At 31.2% G+C, this 23,632-nt stretch overlaps 1 protein-coding gene across 3 annotated transcripts in view; it reads right to left on the bottom strand.

The window, feature by feature from the left end:
• LOC130445037 (matrix metalloproteinase-2-like) overlaps positions 1-23,632 on the bottom strand; it is a 254,033-nt gene that overhangs the window by 100,847 nt on the left and 129,554 nt on the right. For all 3 annotated transcript variants that reach the window (XR_008910015.1, XM_056780513.1, XM_056780515.1), the window contains exon 2: positions 20,800-21,059. Coding sequence is in view for 2 of the 3 variants with exons in the window: in XM_056780513.1 (XP_056636491.1) it covers positions 20,800-21,059 (260 nt within the window). In the remaining variant the exon portion in view is untranslated. The remainder of the gene's footprint in view (positions 1-20,799; positions 21,060-23,632) is intronic.

Here is a 23,632-nt window from a genome sequence, read left to right as displayed (position 1 = left end):
AACAAATTAAAGCTGTTGAATGTTTTTAAGATTTGCAATCATTCTGAATTAACATTAAAAAACCACATTGTTGCCATACTTATTAGTAATATAAAGAGAAATTTATATTTTGGACGTTTTTCTATTCTGTCGACTTCATTTTCTCGAAAATTCTAGGATGTTTCAAGAAGAAGACAAAAGACTAATTGTAGACATCATATCATTGATCAGTAGTTACCGTTTTGGGATATTTTATACACACACAATATGTAAAATCTTCTGATAAACCAGTGAAAACTATGAATTGTAAATAGATAATTTGATTTTCATAATAAAATTCCATCGAGTTAATGGGTGCTCATTAATAAGAACTTCTTGGTCTATAGAAGAAGTACACCACGATTAACTAGCTTGAATTATGAAATATTCTCAAAAACTCTTATAGTATAAAATGGAGGGAGATTTCCTACTATTTCTATGGACATTGTGTTTTCAGACGTGGAAGAAATCGCTCCACGTAAGTCGTCTGCAAAATTGGATCAATTATTGCGGGGATTAATATACCTTTATTTTGATCTCCGTCCTGTAATACCAACAGGGTGTTGCAATCTAAAGTGAAATATTATTATTTTTGAATGTATTTGTTTTCAGGTTAAAATATGTCAACTAAATAATATCATAATCACTAATTTTTCACTGATCAATTTTCACCTAATACTATGTTCAGCTGAACTCACAGTTTACATAATTACTTCACATGTACATCACAATTGTACTGTCGGAGGCACGTTTCTATCCCAGTCATCGTCTTTACATACATACTAAAAAATTGTCTGTGTTCATAATTGCTCCAAAATAATTGGAAAATACAAAAAAGGCATGTTTTAGGTGGACATTGTACCAGCAAAGTCCTCTATCTCTCAGAAACTGACAGCTGATTGTTATAGAAATATTTAACACGTCATATATTTTGATAAAAATCTTCTTTACAACTTACTACAACTTTATTGATTCGGATGCAATCCTGTTGCCCGCGAGTTGCAATTGTGGAGAGAAATTTGGTTACTCTGGATCAAAATCCAACCAAATATCGAAGGATCAGGTAATCGATTGGAACACCTTTATAAAATTAAATTGTTGGTTGGAGATTTCGGTTGATTACAAGACAATAGGCTAGTTGACAAAATTGGGGAATTAGTTTAAAACTATAGCTTATCATCTATTTCACGGCAAAAATATATTATTGTAAGAAAAATAGGTTTTTTACGTTAGTATTTTGAGTTTTTAGAAAGGAACTTGAAATTGACCGCGAAAAAGGCCAAGACTGTCATGGCATCTTGATTGACGTGGTTAAAAATGGCAAAGAGGCAATATGTTTTTACTTTATCATCTAATTCCACAAATTATTTCTTATTATTATTATTTTGATGTATAAAACAAAACTTGATGTATATATTTATAAATGCATAGTAAAAGTAATGAATTTTGCAAAATCTATATAATATACCAAACATAACATATAAAATGTTATGACTTAATTAAGTTAAAGTTATTGAAACTTTATATTCGCTAACCTCAAAATCAGTTAATTATTTTCATTCCACAGTTGTTAAATGCGTCTCTGACTGGTAACTGCTAATTAAATAAGACTTCGTTCTTCACATAATACTTACATATAAGTTTTAACACTACGGACTTCCGATGAACAAAAGTAGGTGTTCATTGCAAAAAATTTGTAAAGCATAACGGCGTCAATTTTGAGCAAATTACTGCAGTTTGCTTTGTTAAATCCTGATTCAATGGCATATTTTATACCCGTTTAAACTAAAAACGAACTTTATTAATTTTTCAATACTTCATTGCTGAAAACTCTAAATAGCTTGGCCAAAAAAACAGCTACAACATAGCGTTTCGCGAGGTGTGACGCTTTTCTGATTGGTGTTTAATGTCACGTCATTAAACGCCTCATTTTGTCGACTGTATTTTCCAAAAATATTATCAGTCTTTTATTATTTTTGTAGAAAAGTTTTTTTATTTATTAATTATCATGGTTAATCATAAGAAATTCAAAGCCATTCGATTTATTCTCAGTGGAAACAAGCTTATAGTAAAAGCTTTGTATAGAGTCCAACAACTAGCAACATTGATTGTAAGCAATAATTTTACCTTGTAACTAAATGCATCTAGTAAAAAAATTTGAACTAAACTAACCGGAAAAAATGAACCTAGAACTTTCAAAATATTTTTCAATAAAATAAATGATTTTAATAAAAAAGTTCCTTTATTGTGAAACATTTCATTTTTTAACATGATCTCCTTTGAAATTTTTTATCTGCCAGCACCATTTTATTTGTCTGAAATCGCTTACCACGAACCCATTGTTTTATATTTTGGAACAGAATGTTATCACAGGGAAATAAATCAGGTTAAAATGACGAATGAGGTGATAAATAATGCAATTCAGCTAATTTGTAACAATTGCAAATGGATAGGTACTCAATAAATTGTTGTTTCTTGTCGAGTTCGGCATTAAAACGTTTCAGAAAATCAGAATTATAGTGTTCTTTAGTTGTTTTTCCTTTTTATGAATAATCAAGAAAGATTACACCCTTGGAATCTCAAATAATGTGGGTCAAGACGTTATAGACAGAAAAAAGGTTTTGCTTTCTTGGGAGCACGTTCCTTAGGTGCAGTGCATCGACTTTTAAATATGAGCGAGATTTTGATCAATGTTAAGCAATCTCGGCACCCACCTTGCAGATTGCTTCCATTATTCGATGAGTATTGAGTACAAGAGCACGGATTTTATTATTATTTATTAAAATTCTTTATGTTTATTTCCTATTAATGCTAGTCAAAATAATTTCTCTCCCGAAAATGTAATCAATTACACTTGAATTATATGATAAAATTTTCTACTTTTCACAACCTACGAATAGTTGTTTGACTAAATGACTAAAAAAATCGACCACCTACTTTATTTCATCTCTATTGTTATTTTGGATTTAATTGTTCAAGCACTTTTCATGAAAACTATGCTAGGCCAATGTCTAACTGGAAAAACATATTTTTCAGTAGAGCTGGGCAGTTTTAAAAACATTTTTTTCTACTATTCACCTATTATCAGTTGAATTTCAGTGAAATATCACTTTAAGAGATGATCATATTAGAGATATGGAAACATTTTAACAGCTATAGTGAATTATTGATGGTAAATATTTGAAGGAAATAGTTTCTAAGATGTTTTTTTTTTAATTTGTGACTGGTGTGGAGCCATGGTATTAAGAAAAACTCAACAGTTTCGGTGTTTCATTATTAAGTGATGCAAATAAAATATACGGTTTTTTATTCCGTTAATTAATCATTATGTACGTAGTAGTCATTTTTGTTGTATAGTCACCTCTGACTGTAAATGAAATAAATATTTCGAGACCCTACGTTAATTAAAGTCTGTTCAGGTCGCAAAATTCCATTTCTAGATTCTTTTCCTCTATCACCTTCCAATACTGTGGTGATATTTTTTATACTCTCGCTGCTCCACATTCATTGAACCAGATATTCGTTAGATTGAGAAACATCAGACTATTTGCTGCAATAAGTTCCCTTGGCGCATCTGTATCGTTTGAAGTGTGAATTTCATTGATTTAACTTTATAACTCCATTGTATTAGTTCGAACACGTAGCTTCTTGGTAAATATATTAAGGATGAAACTTTTTTTCATCGATTTCACCAAATTATTTTAGTTTGGAAGGTAGTTTTATACATTTTCTTAAATTTTTTTCGCTTTCCCACCCATTTTTTGCTTATGACTTTTGTTTAAAAAGCTAGTTATTTTCAAATTCAATGTTAATGGTTCACCACTGAAGAAAAGAAACAATCAGAGAAATAGGTTATATAAAGATTCTATAACAAATTCTGTTAATACAGGTTAATACAGTCACCATGTATATTATTCATTTATTTTAATCTTTCTCTCTCTCTCGATTTTGACGACAACATCCCCTTCAGTTGAACTTGGAGGGAGAGAAAAAAGTCATTTCCCAATTGATTCCATTTTAGAATTTTCATAGCGTGAGATTATAATTTGATTTCGATATCTCGAAACGGCAATAAAAAGGCGCGAATTATGGTATAAAGCAAAATCGGGATCTTAACGGTTATACGGGGTATGATATCTCTCTAAAAAAAGAACAAAATTTTTGGTACAAAAAGAACAACAAAATGAATAGTACAAAAGTTACATAATGAATTATTATTTACTATGCTTTATATTCAAGAATAAAATAAAACACTACACAGTTAACTCACCAGCGGATTTTCAAAAAAAAATATTAATTAGAACAATAACTAACTATATCCGATATAGGATATAGTTAGGGATAAATGGGATAAATATAATTTCACACGGATACTAGATATGAGAGAGTAAGTTTTGATCAGTACTGATAGAGAACGTTAAAGGTTGAATGAACAATTTTATTTTATCCTAAACTACTATGATTGTCTTAAATTTGAGGGCTCTATTCGCTAAAAGGAATTATTTCCTCATCCATTTCTGTTTTAGGCTACGATCCCTTTCTGTTCATATGGAACTGCAAATTTCGATTTCAATGTAGTCTGTGAGATTTCCAGTATACCAAAATAAATGCAGTAACAGTATCCGTATCATAATGACGTTTTTATTTCACAAATGTTTCAAAATTTTATTCTGTTCTGTTTCTTCCCATTCCTCTAAATCATAGACTAAATCTTCACTCTCCTCTTGTTATGTTTCACTGGGCTTATACTGCGATCTTGTCAGATAAAGAGGATTCTTTTTAAAAAATAGCAACACGAATGCTACTACTATAATGGGACTGTTTTATCTCGAAATGGATAAATGCTATGAACAAACAAAAAAACATAGTCGTTTTTATATGCTGTATATATAAAAAAATACGTGAAGTATGTAGTTCTGGGACAAATAGAGACTAATTGATGAAGCACTTATAGCGGTGGTGACGAAAGGGTTCAATTTTCTGTATAACTTTATAATGAGCTTCTTTGATATTCTTTCCAATTAGAAACAATATTCAATATCATTGCATTTTACCAGAAGCTGTAAAGTAACAAAGTGACCAGTTCAAACTTGTCACGGCGCGTCAAAGTTTGAGATAAACTGATTAAAAGACATACAACATAGTAATTGATACTAAAAAAATTAGTAACTCCTCCTAAGTACTTAAATTAGCTATACCTATACGGAGTTTTTCATATTAAATAAGCAAACTTCTGGACTCGTATCGAATTACGTATTTGGAATTTCATTGAATTGAAGATTGACCTATACCAGTTATATATCCAAATAAGAAGAACGTGACATGATCTTTACCGTTCATCCTCATCAAAATCAATTCGTTAGTTCATTAATTAGAATCCACTGGAGAACCGTATACATGTTGAGGATCCGGATTTCAATTACGAATTTGATTTTCGTCATTTTCAATCTACATATTGTTTAACATTGTTATGAAAACCGGTTATGGCCTACGGCTTCATTGCCTATACCATCCTTCTTTCGAATATATACCGTCTCACTCTGTCTTTATCACTTTTCAAGTGCCAAACTAACCCTATAATCCATATCCATGACCTGACATTTACTTCCTTCCATGAGCGTCGGTATCAATAATTTTCCGTTATTTTCATGATAAATTAATATATAATACACCATAGATTTCAAGTAAGAATATCAGTTATCACCCTAAAGTATCATGACCATTTGTATCAAATCTATTGAAACATTCTTCTACAGCATATTATTCTTTTGAGACGCGATATTAGACTCGATAGGTACTTATTGAAAAAACAAAGCCCACATACCCTAAGTCAGCATAAACGTGGCCAATCAAAAATCTAAGGCATTAAGATCCTTACCCTCAATTCTGGTGTGACCTGGAGCTCAAGTATGGAAAGTCCTGCAATGCTTGGCCATCTCGTTAGAAGATCTGTGGTTTTTAGTGAGACATTTTGAATTAAGTATGTACGAATCTAGTGTTTTAAACTCTCACAGAAAAAAATACGTTCTTTGCCCCAGTAATCGATCGAATAAGTATTGTAGTAATTGCACAAATCTTCTAGTTCGTTCGGAATATGATACAAAAATTCGGATCTTTGAAAGTCTCTATCCTAAAATTTTACAATCCGGCATATTCCATAATCTTGGGTCCATCGGCAAAAATTTGAGTGGCTCTTAAAGGTGCTTTATTCGCCCAGTCTTGTCGCTTTGAAATGGAAACATTCTTTATAGTTTTTCGAGATTTAATTGAAGCATCATATCGTCCATTTTAATATAGCTGTTGAATCTAATATATTATTGTGGCCCAATTCTGAAGTTTCCACATTCCAGATTTCCTGAAGCCAATTATTGTAATTCCAACACGTTTTCTTATATAGATGTATAGACGTGGAAGATACGTCCAGATGACTAGATTCCTATGAAGGCTATTACACTTATTAGAAGCGGATTCATAAAACGCCTTCCACCAAACCACAGGACCGGATGTAGATGTAGATGCCTAATTTTAGGCGTCACGCACCGAAGTCTAAAATCGGGTTTAATTCTATACTAATTTGTATTAAAAATAGTAATTCCAATGAGGGGTGCGTGATAACTATAGTTTCAAAAATTAGTGATACATTATTAAGGATTTTTTTGTGAATTCTATCATTTTGATGCCTAGATTTAACCTAAAAATTAATAGTTGCCATTTTATGGTCATTGCTATTGATATTTCTTATATTTTGTATAGCTTGAAATATCTACTACTGAAAAAAAACTCATTTTTCTGTAATAATGATTTGAATATATTCAAATCAAATAACTGACCGATGATTGTTTCAATTACTAGATGTATCTTTCTACTTCATCTACTGTCGATGACCTCCAACCGCCGAAGTGTTTTAGAATCAGAAGTAGAATGAATGAAGTTCTTTATAGTCTTCAGCAGTTCATAAATTTAGCAATACATTTTAGAGAGTCAGTAGTATTTTTGCCAACAACACCCCAGATACATGGATCGCTATTGTAGTGCACCGCTTAATGTCTTTAGGCCGTAGATTTATTTATTTTCTAGAAATGTGTAAAACACCCCATTAATCATAATAACGAGGTTTCGTGAGTTAGTTCAGTTACATAGAACCAAACTACGATTCCAAAAAAGTCTTGAAATTTTAGTGGAAAAGATATAGTCAAGTCTTCATAACTTGGTTGAAATTTCTGAAACCAATGTTGATGTGTGACAAAAAGTATGTTGGGCAGACTAAGAAGTCTATTAATGTCCGGTTTAGAGAGCACATTTAAAATATGGACAAAAAAATTGAGTATTTTAATTGAAAGCAATGTGGTTGTTAAATATGAGAATAGTTTAAATAGGGAAAAAAGGCGTAATCCTCACAGCCCACTCTATAGCTTATCGGTGAAGTAGTCAGTTTCCCGCCGAAGTGGTTTTACTCGATGGAAGTGTTTTCCGCGAGTCGAAGTTCATTGGTGGGTGAATTTAGTATTAGTAGGTATATAAAGTTATCACAATTCAGTTTACCTTCAGTCTCTAGAAACGATTTGTTATCAAAAGCACGCCAGACTCTGTATTTGTGAGGATCGGTATAGTGGTAGTGTGAACGCGTTCAGTAAGTCTTCACAAGAGGCTGACTAGGATAAACATTTAATGTAATAAATCATAAGAAACCGAAAATTGTAAGTAATCAGAATATTGGGGCATGTGATTTTCAATAGAGCCCTCTTTCTCAAGATTGTGAATAAACAGCTGTATATTATGGATGAGTCAATACCTACATTTTTCTGCAACAATAGCGAACGACACGCGCATTGTCTCACGAAACCGATCTGTTTTTTCGACAAATGGTTTTTTCTACATAATCAATAGATATTACACATTTAAAGTCTCAAAAAACAGTAATTATAACATTATTGGTCGAAAAAACAGTTTTTGCTTGCTGGGGAGCAAGTTCCTCGAATGGTGTTCATTTCATCGTATGTATTTTTGTTTCCGGGGTATAATAGTGGTCCAACGTTTCATCTACTGTAACACTATAAAACATCGACGGCAGTAGAGAACCACTTACAAGTTATTAAATTTTTAATTGCTTTCTCAAGTAAAATATAATATTTAATTAACTAAAATTATTTTTTCCCTCCCCATTTTTATCTAATCTATATTTGTCAATCCTTTTAATTAGATGTTATTTAATTACAGTACTCAGTACTATAGATAATAATAAAAAATGCAGCTCAAAACACACGCCTTGTGAAAAATTATTCATCTTGTATGTATATGTATAAGGCATCCTTGTTTTCGGCTAGTTGACGCTCGCTCGGTATAAGCTTATCAACACACAGAGGTCACTTCACTCGAGGACTTTTATGAGAGTACTCAGCAAACTCGTGACGTCACATACAGCTTCCCCTATTCAATTCAAATGGCAGAAGAGCCCTTCACTAAGGAACTGCACCTGCACCTCGGATCACTGCTTTCTCTCTAATGCGTGTAGTCTCAATGTTTTTAAATGGTGGCAAAATATGGAAATAAAATTTGATATTCATTAAGTGATAATTTATGGTTAGTGTTAATTGTTGTTTTATGTTGCAACCTAACGTGAAATTTTTATCCGTTAACCTGATTTTTTTTCAAAAGAAACTGTAAATCAGGACAATTCATCACTAAAACAGAAAAATACTTATTGACTAGTACTAAATTACATATTTCGCAGCTTGCTCATATACTTTATCTAAAGAAAATAAAACTCGTTGCAGTTCACTTAGGATTCCACATTCGTCCTTAATCACATTATTAGCCATTATTTTGTGTCAATACTTCTATAAGAATTCAGATGAGATTTTTACCATAGAATTAAAAAGGAAACGTCCAGCATTCTTTACGATTATGCCTTTTAATACCTTACTTCCTTGACGACATTGTGTTACGACCTCAATTGACTTGAAATGACATCTATTGAAGCCAATTGGCGCCTATTGTCATTTGATGTTGATCGATGTCTTATGATGTCTATTGACGTCGATTGATGTCGATTCACGTCAATTTATGGGCGCCAATAGTGACGTATGGACGTATACGAAAGAAAAGGAGAAAAAACAAATTTTAATGAAAGTAGTTGTTGTTTATACCTACATATACATTACAACTGTATCGAGGATAATTATCTAGATCAAATATCAAAAAAAAAACAAAATTATTAAATAAATGAAATTATTGACACTCTTCTTATTTCAGTTTTCATGAAAACTTCATTCTATAAATTGAAATTTTTCTAAATACCTATTGATTGCTAAGATAAAAAATACGCTACAGTTGCTCGCGCCGAGAATACGTCAACTTTTTACTTGTTTTTGGACTGGCTCCAACGAGATCACATTTTCGATTCTACAAATTTTCTGTCTAAAACATTACCTATTTTGGATTGTAATAGTAGAGGTAACTAGATGATCTCTAGTTTGTTCAAACACAAAATTATACAACACTCTTGTAATCTACGGATAAAAATGCCATTGACGTAAAACAATGATTTCGCCGAAAAAGTCGTCAAGGACGTAAGGTATTAAAAGACATAAACTTAAAGGATGCTGCACGTTTCCTTTGTAATTCTATGGTAAAAATCTCATCTGAATTTTTATAAGAAGTATTGGCACAAAATAATGACTAATGATGCGATAAATGATGAATGTGCTGTTGGAAATCTAAGTGAACCGCAATGAGTTTTACTTTCTTAACTCGACATGATATTAACCAAAAGATCTACATCTACAATCTACAAGACCTACTCGACAAGCAGACGTGGCCCATGACGTTCGCCTGTAGACGCCCAAGTCCTCATTTTATCGGGACTTCTTTATTTAAAGAAGTGCTAGCCTGTGGAATCAGCTACCAAGGCAAGTCTTTTCCGAACACTATCACACAGAAGTTCAATATCCACAGGCATCTGCATACGGCAGGCACCACTCCTATCCTATCCTATTGTGCCTGCTTTCTACATAAAAAATATGAAAATGAAAATCTGTTTTCTACAAAAAGATTAATATTTCCTTATGTATTATATTTCAAAAATAAGTAGCAGCTATCAATTAAATTATTTCCAGTTTTATTAATAATTTATAAAATAGAAATACTATATGTATTTTACTCAAGTTGTTTAGGACTTTCTTATAATTAAAAGCTTTCTCGTTCCCTTGAATGTGAACCATATCTAAAAATTTTAATCTATTTCTAGTGAAACTAGCCTAACTTAAGTAGAATAAATAAATCGTTGTTCGCGGCTTCTTACAATCTACTCCAAAAATTTATACTAATATTTTTTTCATGCTTACCATCATGTGGAATATATTGTTAAATACATCTAAATATTCGTCAAATCTGATCGGTGGCTAAAGTATTGTGAATAACGATAGAAAATGTATTAGTGAAGTAACGTTACAATAAAATTCAAACCTATAACCTTAGAAGCTAGAGTAATTGACATTTGAGAAATGCCAAGTTGATTTTTTTTAAAAACTTAAAGAGTAAAAGGCCAAATAGGGTATGAAGGGAATTTATATTGAACCTTTCGGACACTGGCGTACGTACAAAAAATATCGATGAATGAATTAATATTAATCCGTTTTATTTAGAGAACGTTCTTATTTTTATTGTAAGAAAATGAGTAGCAGTATTTGATGCAATATCTCCCCATTTCTAAAATAAGCAAAGCTAATCAACGAAAAAGAAAGCAAAAACAGTTATTAACATTGAACCAAAGGGGCCAGACCGGCCTATATGCTTATCGAACCTTGACCGACCATTATTCTGCAATAAACCATTTTTCTGATAATGGTTGTTAACACTTAGCTTGAAGTAAGCTAACTCATATTTCTTTTTAATTTTTGCGCAAGGGAACATAGTTTCCACATTCTGTCCACATTGGATAATTTAGTCTGTTCCTTCTCTTAACATATGCCACTATGTTGTTGGGCATGTCGTTTTTAGAGTCCCAATATAATCTTTCTCTTGGTAGTTTACTATATCTGCTCGAAATAAAGGTTGTTAACATACATTTGTATGGCTCAGAGCCATCTGTTTTCTCTCATATCGGGAAATCATAAGTATTCGTTAAAAAAGTTTGATTGTTTCCGTACGTTTCTTATGAACAACATCTATTTTCCCTCTCTTCTATCAAACTGTTGCTTTATTTTTCATATGTTAGATGCAAAATACTCAAAAATCTGTAACTACGAGAAAAATGAATAACTTTGTTCGAATTAGATTCCATGTTTTTGTTCATTCACCTTTAAATAATTGGTTTCTACAATGTATTTTTTGAATAATTTTAATTTTATCATATATAGTTATAACAAGGAATTCTAAATTTATTTAAAAGTGTATTTTTAGAAGTATCAGTTCCTATATGACTAACTTTTCCTGACATTTCTGAACCTCTGTTCACAATATATTTTTTGAACTATGCTATCACCAGCATCTATTATTTAAATATTATTCCTAGAGTTCAAATGTACCAAAATTAAAGACACAAATTTCATCCTTCAGTGCATTATAAATAAAATTTGATTAAAAAAAAAGGTTTACGCCTATTTTTATAACATAGTTAATATTACAAAGAGAAGTATAACATTCATAATAGTCTAAGTAATCGAAAACATTTTATTGAGACAATCTATATATAATTTAATGCTATCACTATCAAATACTAGTATAAATGGGAAAATTACATTATGATCATCAAAAGCACCGCAAAGTGCCTTGTTAAGGAGTATTATAAAAGGGACTGTTCCTAAAACGTTGCACATATTTCTAAGACCTAAATCATGATAATAATCTAATATATTAAAATTTGCAGTCATATACACATGTCTTACGTTCGGGGTGAAGAAAATTTATTGGTGAAAATTATTTGCTAATAAAAGACGTGGTTAAGTGGTTACGGGCTTGATTTTAAGTGTCTAGCTTTCTGGATCTTTCGTTTAAAAATGAATCTATACAAACTTTGTTACATTAAATCCGTGAAAATTCGAGACGTGATTCTCTATTTTTAATTATAAACAAGACAATGGTGTTGCCTAATACCTAAATAAGCGATTCGAAATTAAACGATTTTTCATTCGCGATCGATATTATTAGGAATTTGTCTAACTAAATTTTAGGAGTATACAGAATGTCTTAGTCTGCCGTTACTAGCCAATAAAAAAACGCTTTTATCGCCATAAGATCATTTTTGAGACATTGGGTAATATACGAGGTGTGATCAGAAAAGTTATTAAATTGATAACAAAGTTACATGGAACAGAAATTAATCTTCTTCGCAATTGGTTAGAAGTGTATATACCATAACAGTAAATGCTAGACTGAAAGCATTTCTGAAAGGCTTTCCTTGGAATGACTTTCATCTACTCGTTAATTTTTCAATATCAAAAATAGTTTCATTATAAAAAGTCACATAATGCTAAATCTGATAATTGGGGTTGTTGCACGAAGAAATTTCCAATTAGGTCTATTTCTTCTCTACGACCTCGAATAATAAATCGTATGTTTCTAAACTTTTACGCATTCCCTTTCCCATTTTAATAATTGAGATTATATTATTCCTCAGTTTTACCTGATTCGTTTCCACTTCTCAGTGGCTCATACCCATTAAAGGTAGTATTCAAAGTGACTATATTATGACCATATACATATTTCACCAGCTGTTTTAGCACTTTTTATCAACTTCAAACAAAGTATTTTTCACTACAGACACGTTGGACACGGTGGAACCGGAAGTCGACTGTAACTTTGTTATTTTAAATAGAACTTCCTGTATATTAATACAGTTTTTGAATCTACGTAAAATTTTAGTGTACTTTTGTCTAAAAACTTTTTTTCGAAAAATGCATACTTTTTGGGGTATTAATTTTTTTGAAAAAATTTTGACCATTGAAGACCCTTATAAATTATTTTTTTACGAGGGTTCCCCTTGAAGATATGAAACTTGTTTCTATTCGGTTGCTTTTAGCAAGGTCAAACGTATTTGAATCTTTGTTGAGAAATTTTCCATTCTATACAGGGTATGTATAAAAAAAGTTCAAAGTTTAACTTCATAAATATCAAATTTCTTAATTTTTTTGAATAGAACCACCCGGTTTTTTCTATTTTAATGCATTCAGGAGTAAAAAATAAGGAAAATTAATGTGAACTTTCCTATACCTAAACCTCACCGTTCTCCAGATATTAAATGTTTTCTGTAAATTTTTAGAGATGCAGGTGTCTAAAGCAAGCACTAAGAAACAAAAAAGTATTTTTCTTTATCTTGTCAAGGTCTGTATAAAAATCAAATCAAATTTTATTTACGAATCCTATTCCAACTTTTAGTCGTTTTCGAGATATTTGAGGTTTTAAATTATTGTATTTTTTCAACAAGTTTTTATGTAAACATTTAGTAGGCTTTGTAATAAATGACACTTATTTAACTATCATTAGTCAATTGTTGACACTTTCGAAAATCGTTATAATGGCTCGTTCTCAATTTAATAATGAATAAGTAGAATTTAGACCACACCTGCATTTCTACAATTTTAAAGTAAACGTTTGATATCTGGATAACGATAACGGTAAGTTTTAGGTATAGGAAAGTTTACATTAATTTTCCTTATTTTTTACCTCTGAATGCATTAAAATAGAGAAAACAGGGTGATTCTATTTAAAAAAATGAATAAATTTGATATTTATCAAGTTAAACTTTGAACACTGTATAGAATAGAAAATTTTCATATCTTTAAGGGGAACCCTTGTAAAAAAATAATTTATAAGGTCAAATTAATAAGTATACATTTTGCGAAAAAAGTTTTTAGACAAAAGTATACTAAAATTTTATGTAAATTTCAAAAATGTAATAATATAGAGGATGTTCTGTTTAAAATAACAAAGTTACAGTCTACTTCCGGTTCTACCGGAAGTCAGCCATCTTTGAAAATATTTTAGTTAAAAAGATCGTATCCGAAAACCCCAACGTAGAAATTTTAATGATTTTACTATAAGTATTTTGCCATATACAGATAGTTTTAACTCGTTGTGGGACACTCTGTACAGTAGCACACTCCCAAAATGGAATTGGTTCAATATTATCTCCGCATTCATTATTTGTTGCCTTTATTCTCTTTAGCATGTTATAATCGATAAGTTCCGTCTTAGATTGATAACGGAGACAATTTGTAGGTTAAGTTAGGGGGTGGCTTCAAATCCTTAATAACTTCAACCCAATTAGACCACTAGAGTAAAGTCTTACAAAGAGAACCGCCTTTGTTAAATCCCATAATATCGAAACAAATATATATTATTAGAATATTTGTGTATCAAACAAATCAGTATGAAGCTAAGGTAGAAACTGTGGAAATCTTCCATAACGTGACACAATATCCGATTTATCACATATTTTCTACATGCTATCTTCTTCTATCGATAGAAATCAAACAGACAGAAGACAGTTAAGCGAGGAGCAATCAATATTTCATAAATACGCACTTCACTCATACAAAATTAAGAAATGAAAAATAAAAAAATAAAAAACATCTAACAAACCATCAATCCACGTGGACTCGATGAATGTGTGTCAAAATTCATCATTTTCACTGTTTACAAATGAAAATATCGAATCGTAAACATAAATGCATTTCTATTGGCCGTAGCTGCCGGAAGGCGTATGTACACAATTTCTTCGAAATACTCCTGCCAGACAGTCTGCGATAAGCAGTGGCGTCGCTCGGTTAAATTTATTTAATTCATAAATTTCTTTAAATAAATAGAAATATTAAATTAGTTGACAAAGCTTCTCAAGTTTTTATATATAGGACAATTTATAGTTTATATGAGGAGAACCAGGTTGGATGTAATACAGCAAAAGGTAGGAAGTTATCCATACAATTATACCAGTTGCATCAAGTTTTGTTAGCATGTGGTCACAAAAAACTGGGATGACAATAACCGAAACCTCAACGTCAACGAGAAGATTATTTACGTCAGATTAAAGACTACCGAAGTTCTAATAGACACATAATTTATCTGGATGAAACATGATTTGACAATCATGATGTAGTAAATTGGGTTGACAATAGTAAAAATTGCTGTTTGACATTTTCTAAAGGAATATAACAGTACACGCTGGAAGCAAAGACGGTTTCATGCCTAATACTTTATTCATATCTGCTAAAAAAATAAAAACTGTGCAGCTGATTACCAGGAAGACATGACAGCAGAAATATTTGAAAAGTAGTTTAATGTCCAGCTTTTACCTAACATTCCACCACATTCAGTAATCGTTATGGACAACGTATCCTATAACTCGCGACAACTTAAGATACCAAATAGTAGTAGTAACAAAGCTCAAATTTTAGCATTTATGTCTGAAAAAAATATCCTATTCCTGCCAGCGATCGTAAAAAAAACCCAACAAACAAATAATTGCTTACTGTTATTAAAGGTCTAAAGTTACAGAAAATTTATTATATTGATATATAAAGAATTCATATAGGCAAACGTAAAATCAGATTTACGAGAATATAAACAGTTTCCAGACTTAAGTAAAGAGGTTCTAGCAGCAAACCGTCGAGAGCTTTGGAAAAACTGTGGTGAACTTGTTACCAAAGAAGAAGATGAATATGTGGTATCACCTTTTTTACAATCCTTCATAATTTATAAAGATACTTTGGAATTGAAATGTTTTTTTCTTTGGAATTTAAATGTTTTTTTTCTTTTTTTTATTTGCAAATAATTCCCAGTTCCCAGTTCACGCCTGGTACCCCGTCTAAACCAAACGCCCTTATATGCAGGTACATTTTACTCGTCTATTTACGTTTTATAATTTAATATTCAGTTGTAACAAGTTATAGATAAACTTAAAATGACTTAAAATGCCGTGAGACAGGAAAATCACAATGCTTATTTTACTACTTACTAATGGTGTTTATGATTTTGTACAATTTGTAAATCTCTGGCAACTGAGAGAGTTTAAGAAAGTGATAAAATAGTGACCAATAATTGGTAGAGAGTAAAAAAGTGATGAAGAAGCTGGAACACATGCAGTGAGGCGTATGAGATCGGATAGTTTTAATGAGTCTGAGATGTATGAATGGTTGGGAAGATGACGTAAGTATGGGCTATAGGTTCTATCTACTTTTATTAGTATTTACTCGATATTATCTATCAATATCATATAACCTGTATATAATAGTGCAATTATTATCGATGGCTTCATGTTTAAAACCTACTCTCCTATTTTATAACCTTATTCTTTGAAATTTTTTCTGGTTTCATTCCTGATATTTGTAGTTTAACGTACTAATAATAGTAATAATAATTACTTCGTTTCTTTGTGATATTTATATATTTGTGATATTAAGACTACCCTCTTAAACTAGGTTTCATACGCCACTGCTTTCCATTTAAAATTTTTATAAAGGTTGATATTGCCATAGAGGTTTGAAGGGACCGAAATTGTTTTGCTCCAGAATTTTTCATTCGCATTAATAATTAAGTAGACAATTAATTTATACGTTACATAAGGACCTACCACACTGAATACATTTATGTGACAAATATTCGTAACCAATTTTATCGGCCATATGGCTATCCAGCACAAGTATAAAATATGATTATCGTATTTTTGAATTCATCAACTCTTCTGTTTAATTCCTGTTAGATTCAATTCAATTATTCGGTATATTGAAACAGTTTTCATTAAGCGTACTGTCTGTTCGAAAGCGTATTTGCCATATCAGGGAGAATGTATGACGGAAATATTTGATTTTCTACGTAGATTTAGACATGAGGTTGGGCAGAGGTTACTAACCCTCACGTTGTGTCGCACTTGTTTTACAAATAACATTCATTTTTTCAATTGATTTGTACAATAATTAATTATTTGGAAACATACCTTCAAACCTAATATCAAGAAAGAGGAACCTCGAATTTATACTATGAAAAATAGTTTGCCAAAATAATGACAAAATGCTAAAAATATTTTTTGGAAAAAAATAGTTATTGAATGAGACCTTGAATAAAAATCTTTGATTAACGAAAGTAATCTGTCGATACTTACAAGATGACTTAACGCTGTGCATCAAAGCAAACGTGCATTTTCAATGCGACACCCTATATATTTCCTCATATATCCTTTTATAATTGTATTGTATTGTTCTTGCAAATATGCAATTGCACCAAATCCTATAGGGTATTTAAAATGTGATCATTTTTATGTTGTACAAAATCAAGACTATATAATGAGTTACAGACATTTGCTAGTTTTCAAACTGATAATTCCATAATTCCATAATAACAAGTTGTCAACCGTCGTCACACATAAACCTCGTCCTGTATATTAAAATATATAAGAATGGAAAAATTATAGAAATTTATTTTTTATATTCACAGAATGCTTTGTAGAGGGATAGTCAACAGAGGTTAAACAAAGTCATATAAAACACATTTGGCTTATTACCGACAGTAAAACCTTTACCAATATTTTAGTTTTTAGGTTGATTTTAAATTTGTTCAAAATATGAATGTTGAACTAAACAAAAATCATCCGAAGTAGTTTAATTATTTTTGTTATTTCTAGATTGTTATTGCTCTATATTTTTTAAAGAAAGTTCATATCATTTATTCATAAAACTGTTGATGCTGGGAAGGGAAAAAATAAGGTAATTATAAACTTTCACGGTCACCTGGTTTTTTGGCTCTAGAAAATCGAAAAATAGATGGATTTTAATGATCTTGGTCTTAAAATTTTCCATTTTACGGCGGATTTATAAAAAAATTAGTAGAAATAGCTGGAATGAAAATTTCTCATAGTTTTACTGTTTTAAATCGTAAAAAAAAACGGTTTTGCAAAATAATCCTTTACAAAAAATTATCTCATTATCAGATAAAGTTCTTATATTTTTTTTTGTATTCTACATAAATTAATAAACAATTTGAAAAAATCCAAAAAGAATGATTTTTTCAGTTTTTATAGCTTAAAATGAAATCGATGAAAAACAATCAATTTTCGTGAATAGTTTCTTACTATATTCTTCAATGTTAATAGTTTTTGGACCATTAAAAATCGAAAAATAGATAAATTTTATAATTTTGGTTTCAAAATGTTCCATTTTACAACGAATTTATGTAAAACACGGGGGTAGTGGCTGAATTTACGGTTTTTAATAGTTTTAAACCTTAAATAGTAGAAAAACTTTTTTTTTATAAATCCGCCGTAAAATGGAACATTTTGAGACCAAGATCATTAAAATCCATCCATCCAGTGTATAATTTCCAAAAATAACACTTTTATTTCATTTTTTATTCATATTTATCCATATTTTATATTCATATTTAGATTGAATGCTATCACAAAAAGTCTGATCCGCTATATCCAATGATGTATACAACTTAAATCTGATAACAATTGCTATTTGCAATTTTCAAAAAAGCTTAATAAAAACATTTTGAAGTTTGAAATTTTTGCAATGCTCTCATGCAATGCACGAATCTTTAACTTTCTGCCTCGAAATAGGTGCAAAGATGCTTTAGACTGAGGTCGTATCAGAAAACTGGTTTCAAGTTTTTTTTCCTTCTGCATTAACAATTTAGTATGCTTTGCTAAATTATTAGTTACAATCATCTATACCTAATACAAACTCTCCTTTTGTGGATAAAATGTTAAATATCAGATTCATTTAGAATAACACAATTGTTGTTCTCTTCAATGGAAATAACCATAACCTATACTCAACAGCAATTTCGTTTAGTTTCATACCAAATGATATAAATCGAGAGCTAATAACAAATTTCTCGGTATATTGCACTTTAAGATTCTTGACATGTGTTGAGTTCAATGAAGTAGTAATGAAATTACATACATCCCAAGCGTTAATAGCAATCACGAGTGAAAACAAATTTTGTATATTTAATCCATTTCTATTGGTAGTAAGAACAAATAGAACAAAAAGATAGCGACAAGCTGCTCTAATTAGGTTTTACTCTTGTTATTACGATGGGGCTTTTCCTAAACTTTGATATAAGATCACTTATATCATCTATCAGCTGATTGCGGATCCTAACCCGAAACGAGATTTTTGATAGAATTTTGAAATATTGGGTACTGTTTTCGGTGGAAATTTCACTCAATTTCAACAAAAAACTTTTGTTTTTATTACTAGATACATCCTTTAATTTATATTTTGATAGTTTTTCTTTAATCATTTGTAAAATAGATTTTATACGTTTCAATTTTCCAATACATTAAATTCACACCAAATATTGATAGTAATAAGTTATTTTTATGTCAAAAACAGAAAACCACGAGTTAATCCTGTCGTAGTCATATGTGGTCCTTTCTACCGGTAGACCAGTAAGTAAATGCGATTAGCTGCCAGGATGTTTCGTTTGTCTATGTTTCTCATAAGCAGTGTAAATGATAGGTTTCTATATTTTCTTATAATTTTTGACGTTTCAACATAAAATAGCATATTAGTATGTAAAATCCGTATGAATGGGGATAACTGTTCATTAAAAATTATTAAACATCTAGAATATGTTATACAACTGAATAAATATAATGATAATAAATAATTTACCAATAAAAACAAAATATCGATATTTTACATAAGAAGGTGAATGAAGGTTTGTATTAGGTCGATTGACCAATTCTAACCACCTCAAGTTATTGATACAAAACTAATATTAAAACATACAAATATAAAATTCTATTATCTCTAATTAATATTTGAATCCTCTATATATTGAATTATTTATTTCAAAATATCATTGTTCATATTTCTCTATTTCATTTAATTCTTGACTATCGAAATGGCATAGGCCATAGGTGGGGAACCTGCGGCCTCCGCGAGGTTCTTGTGCCGCCCTTTGCCACCTAGTACAAAATGGTAGAGTTCGTTTCAAACAACTATTGTATATTAACGCCATGACAGTTGCGCGAAAAATCCTGCTAAAGACAGTCATATTGTAACATGACGTCAGAATATTAGTCTGAAACGGATCCTAGCACACATGAGCGAGGCTCTGGCCCATCCTAACCATCCGTTTCAGACTTGGACACTCAATGTTAATTTTTTAAACAGATATCAGCGCCCCCAATTTGCTAATAGATTTTCTGATTTTGACGAGCACACTCCTGCAATGAAACTGGCATTTGAACCACATTTAATAGATATATCCCAGGCTCCTACAGAACTACAAATGGAGTTAATTGATTTAGGGGAAGATAGTATCATCAAATCTGGAAAAATGCTGTTGAATATCCATGCCTTCTAGAACATGCTCGCCGTTTACTTTCCTGCTTCGGAAGTACCTACTGTTGCAAGACAACATTTTCTCTCATGTCAAAAATAAAAACAAATTTAAGAACGCAAATTACAGATGCACATTTAGAGGATCAACAAAAGCTGTGTGTTACGAATCTTGATCCAAATATACAATTACTGTCAAACAAAAAACAAAGCCAAATAAGTCACTAACTTGGTGAATAAAAAATATTTTTTATTATATTCTTCTATAATATTTTTATATTATTTCATTTGTATATTATATTTAAAATTTTGTAGTATTATATTTTATTTTTTCTTATGCCTCTAATGGTAAAAAGGGTCCCCACCTCTGGCATAGGTATAAAAAATAGAACATGACCAGAAGGATATCAATAAATCGAAATCTAATTATCCTTTCGCATAGAATATTTACATTGAAGAAAATAAACCTAATTATCTAAAAATATTTAAAACTTACCTCCAAGTGAGATCCGTGTAAGGCCATTTAGTTCCGTGTACCGTGAATCTTTTTCTTCTCGTTCTAAAATCTTTGTCGGGCATGCCACACCGCGGCGTATTTATTAACTTTAGCGTTCTATTATCTAAGCGGCCGGTCGACGGTATACCAGCGAACTCTTGTAACTCGCGCAGCGAATTTTGAATGGACTCTTCTGTTCGTAAAGCGAAAGCGCCATCTTTTGACTTCTCCATATAACCGAAGTTCATTAGATAGACTTCCTGTAAACGAAAAAACTACGAGTTAGATTTGTGTCGTAAACGATTGCAACGGCAGATGGCAGAACTCAGAAAAACTGAATACCAACAAAAGTATTTTGAAATAGATAGAACAGGCAGATAGAATGTGAAGATTATTTGATGTAACAAAAATAAGTCGTAACCTTCACGTATATTTGAAAAATGTTTTGACATAGTAATAAAAAAAATCACCAACTAGCATTTTTTGTTAGAAATCAAAATAAGTCTATTGCTTCTTGTTTGGATGTGTAATCGTGATTTTTCTAAGGCTATCGATTGTGTTTATCATAATATTTTAATTAACAAATTGCAGTACTACGAGGGAAACACTTCTCGCCTGGTTTAAGTCATATCTTACGAACAGAAGTAAGGGTTAATGCAACGATGTCTTCTTGCAATAGAATGTGGAGTGCTACAAGGCTCAGTACTAGGTCATATTTTGTTTCTTCTGTTTATAATCAACATCGCCTATCTATACATCAGTTTCTCTTCAAGCAACCCTGATCACACGGCAATTCATAGGACCATATCTAGTGCTCTTATCACCCTTAGAGCTTGTTGTGGACAATTCCTGGAAACGGGAGTTACATATTGCCACTTTATCTAAAAAATTAAGTTCCTCCTGTTTTGCGTTGAGATGAATTTCCAAAGAACTGAACTTATTCACCTCCTTAACAGTTTATTATGCTCTATTATTGAGTCGCAATTCCGATATGCCCCTCCCTTCTGAGGTACGTATGTACGACTCAATTTGAGGGAATCCTCAAACAACAAAAGAGAGCTGTTAGATATTTACTCGGACTAAACAACAGGGCTCACTGCAGGGACTACTTTAAAAGATTAAAAATTTTCCCTTTCCCTTCTTCATTCATCTTTGAATCCATTTGTCTAATTTCTCCAATTTCAGAAAGGTCGTTGCACGGATATCTACTTAGGAACGCGGAGCACGACCTTTACCTGCCTACTTCATGTTCAGAATTAGTTAAGGGCTCAATATTTTACAATGCAAAAACATGTACAATCACTTGCCAATTGAAATCAAATCGATATCATTTTTTCCCGAATTCTGGACATGCTGCATACTGGTTAACTTTTACTATGGACTTATATACTAATTATAACCTATTACCATTGTGGTTTCCTTCTGTATATTGAAATTTTATTGTATTTGTATATTTATTTAGTTATTTTTATGTTTTTTTTTACTTTTTTTTACAAATTGTTACAATTTTTTTTAACAATAAAGCAGGTTTTTCATAGTCTCCGTTACACTCTACATACTTTTGATACCCCTCTGAAAATTTCCATATGACAATTTGGTAATAATCTCTTGGCTTGTTACACAACCATTCCAGCACGAAGGATTTTTTCTCCGTATTATGCCTCTTTCAATGGACCAAATAATAATAGTGGCATGGGGACAAATCAGCAATATCGCACACGAATTGAAATATCGCGTCGTGTTGATTTGTAGCCAAGTGCGTTCACAGTTTGTTATTCAGTGAAAAAATCAACCTAAGTTACTTCTTCCATGTCCCAAACTATGGTACACAACACATTTCCCGCTGACAGCGTAACTTTCGCTTTTAGTGGCGCGCTGTCATCTTTCTTCCTCCACTCCATAGACATGCTTTTTTTCTCCAGAATATATTGGAACCCCAACGAGTTTGGGTTCATTTGATTCGTCTTGACGAGTATCTTAGTAGGTGTGAATATGCAATTGCCAAAATTTTGGGAAGAAAAGTTCATTCCGTTTGTTAACAATGTGGATTATGTCTAATTGATTAGATGGATGACCCAAGGTAAGCACGTGCCTAGGGCGTAAGTGTGTATAGACATTTCATATCACAAAAGCTGCACCTCAGGGTACCAGGGCGAACCCTGTTGTACTGAAGCCATTATCCGTCTACAATGGACCTCTGAGGGGATGGACCGTGGGAACAACATGAACACAAAAGATTCTAAAATACAATAGAAAACGACGTTTAGAGAAGGCGAAATTGAAACGACAGGAGAAGATTGCTAATGGAAGCGATGTCCACAAGCGACAACGATTAGAAAAAAAAAATAAATCTCGCATAAAAAATACTAAAAAATTAAAGATAAAATTAACGAAAAAAAAACCTTTTTTAAGAACACACTTTTTTTATTTGCTAATAAAATGAACTCAAAAGTTAAAAATAAATTAAATCTAATAAGAAATATAGCACACAAGTTCATAATCATATACGAGGCATATTTTTTGTGTAAGTACCGTTTTGGAATTAAAAATGAAGTGCAAAGATATCACAATAATTTTCTTATTACATGAAAGCCTGTAGCTTAATATATTTTTCTACATAATTTCCGTGAATATTTAGGTACATAACGTGGCACATTTCTGTAAAATAGCAATAGTTTTGTTTTAGTCCTATTTTCATATACATACATAAAATGTCTATAATGTAAGAGACGAGGATTACTTTTCTGATAATTCGGTTTGCAGTATTGCTAGACATACATTTCAATAATTAATATGACGTTTACACTTTTAGTTTGTGATTGTATTGAAGTTT

The sequence above is a fragment of the Diorhabda sublineata genome, chromosome 6, assembly GCF_026230105.1.
Source record: "Diorhabda sublineata isolate icDioSubl1.1 chromosome 6, icDioSubl1.1, whole genome shotgun sequence".
In the NCBI taxonomy this organism is placed as follows: domain Eukaryota; kingdom Metazoa; phylum Arthropoda; class Insecta; order Coleoptera; family Chrysomelidae; genus Diorhabda; species Diorhabda sublineata.
Note: the sequence above shows the minus strand (reverse complement) of the source record. Positions and strands in the feature narration are given on the sequence as shown.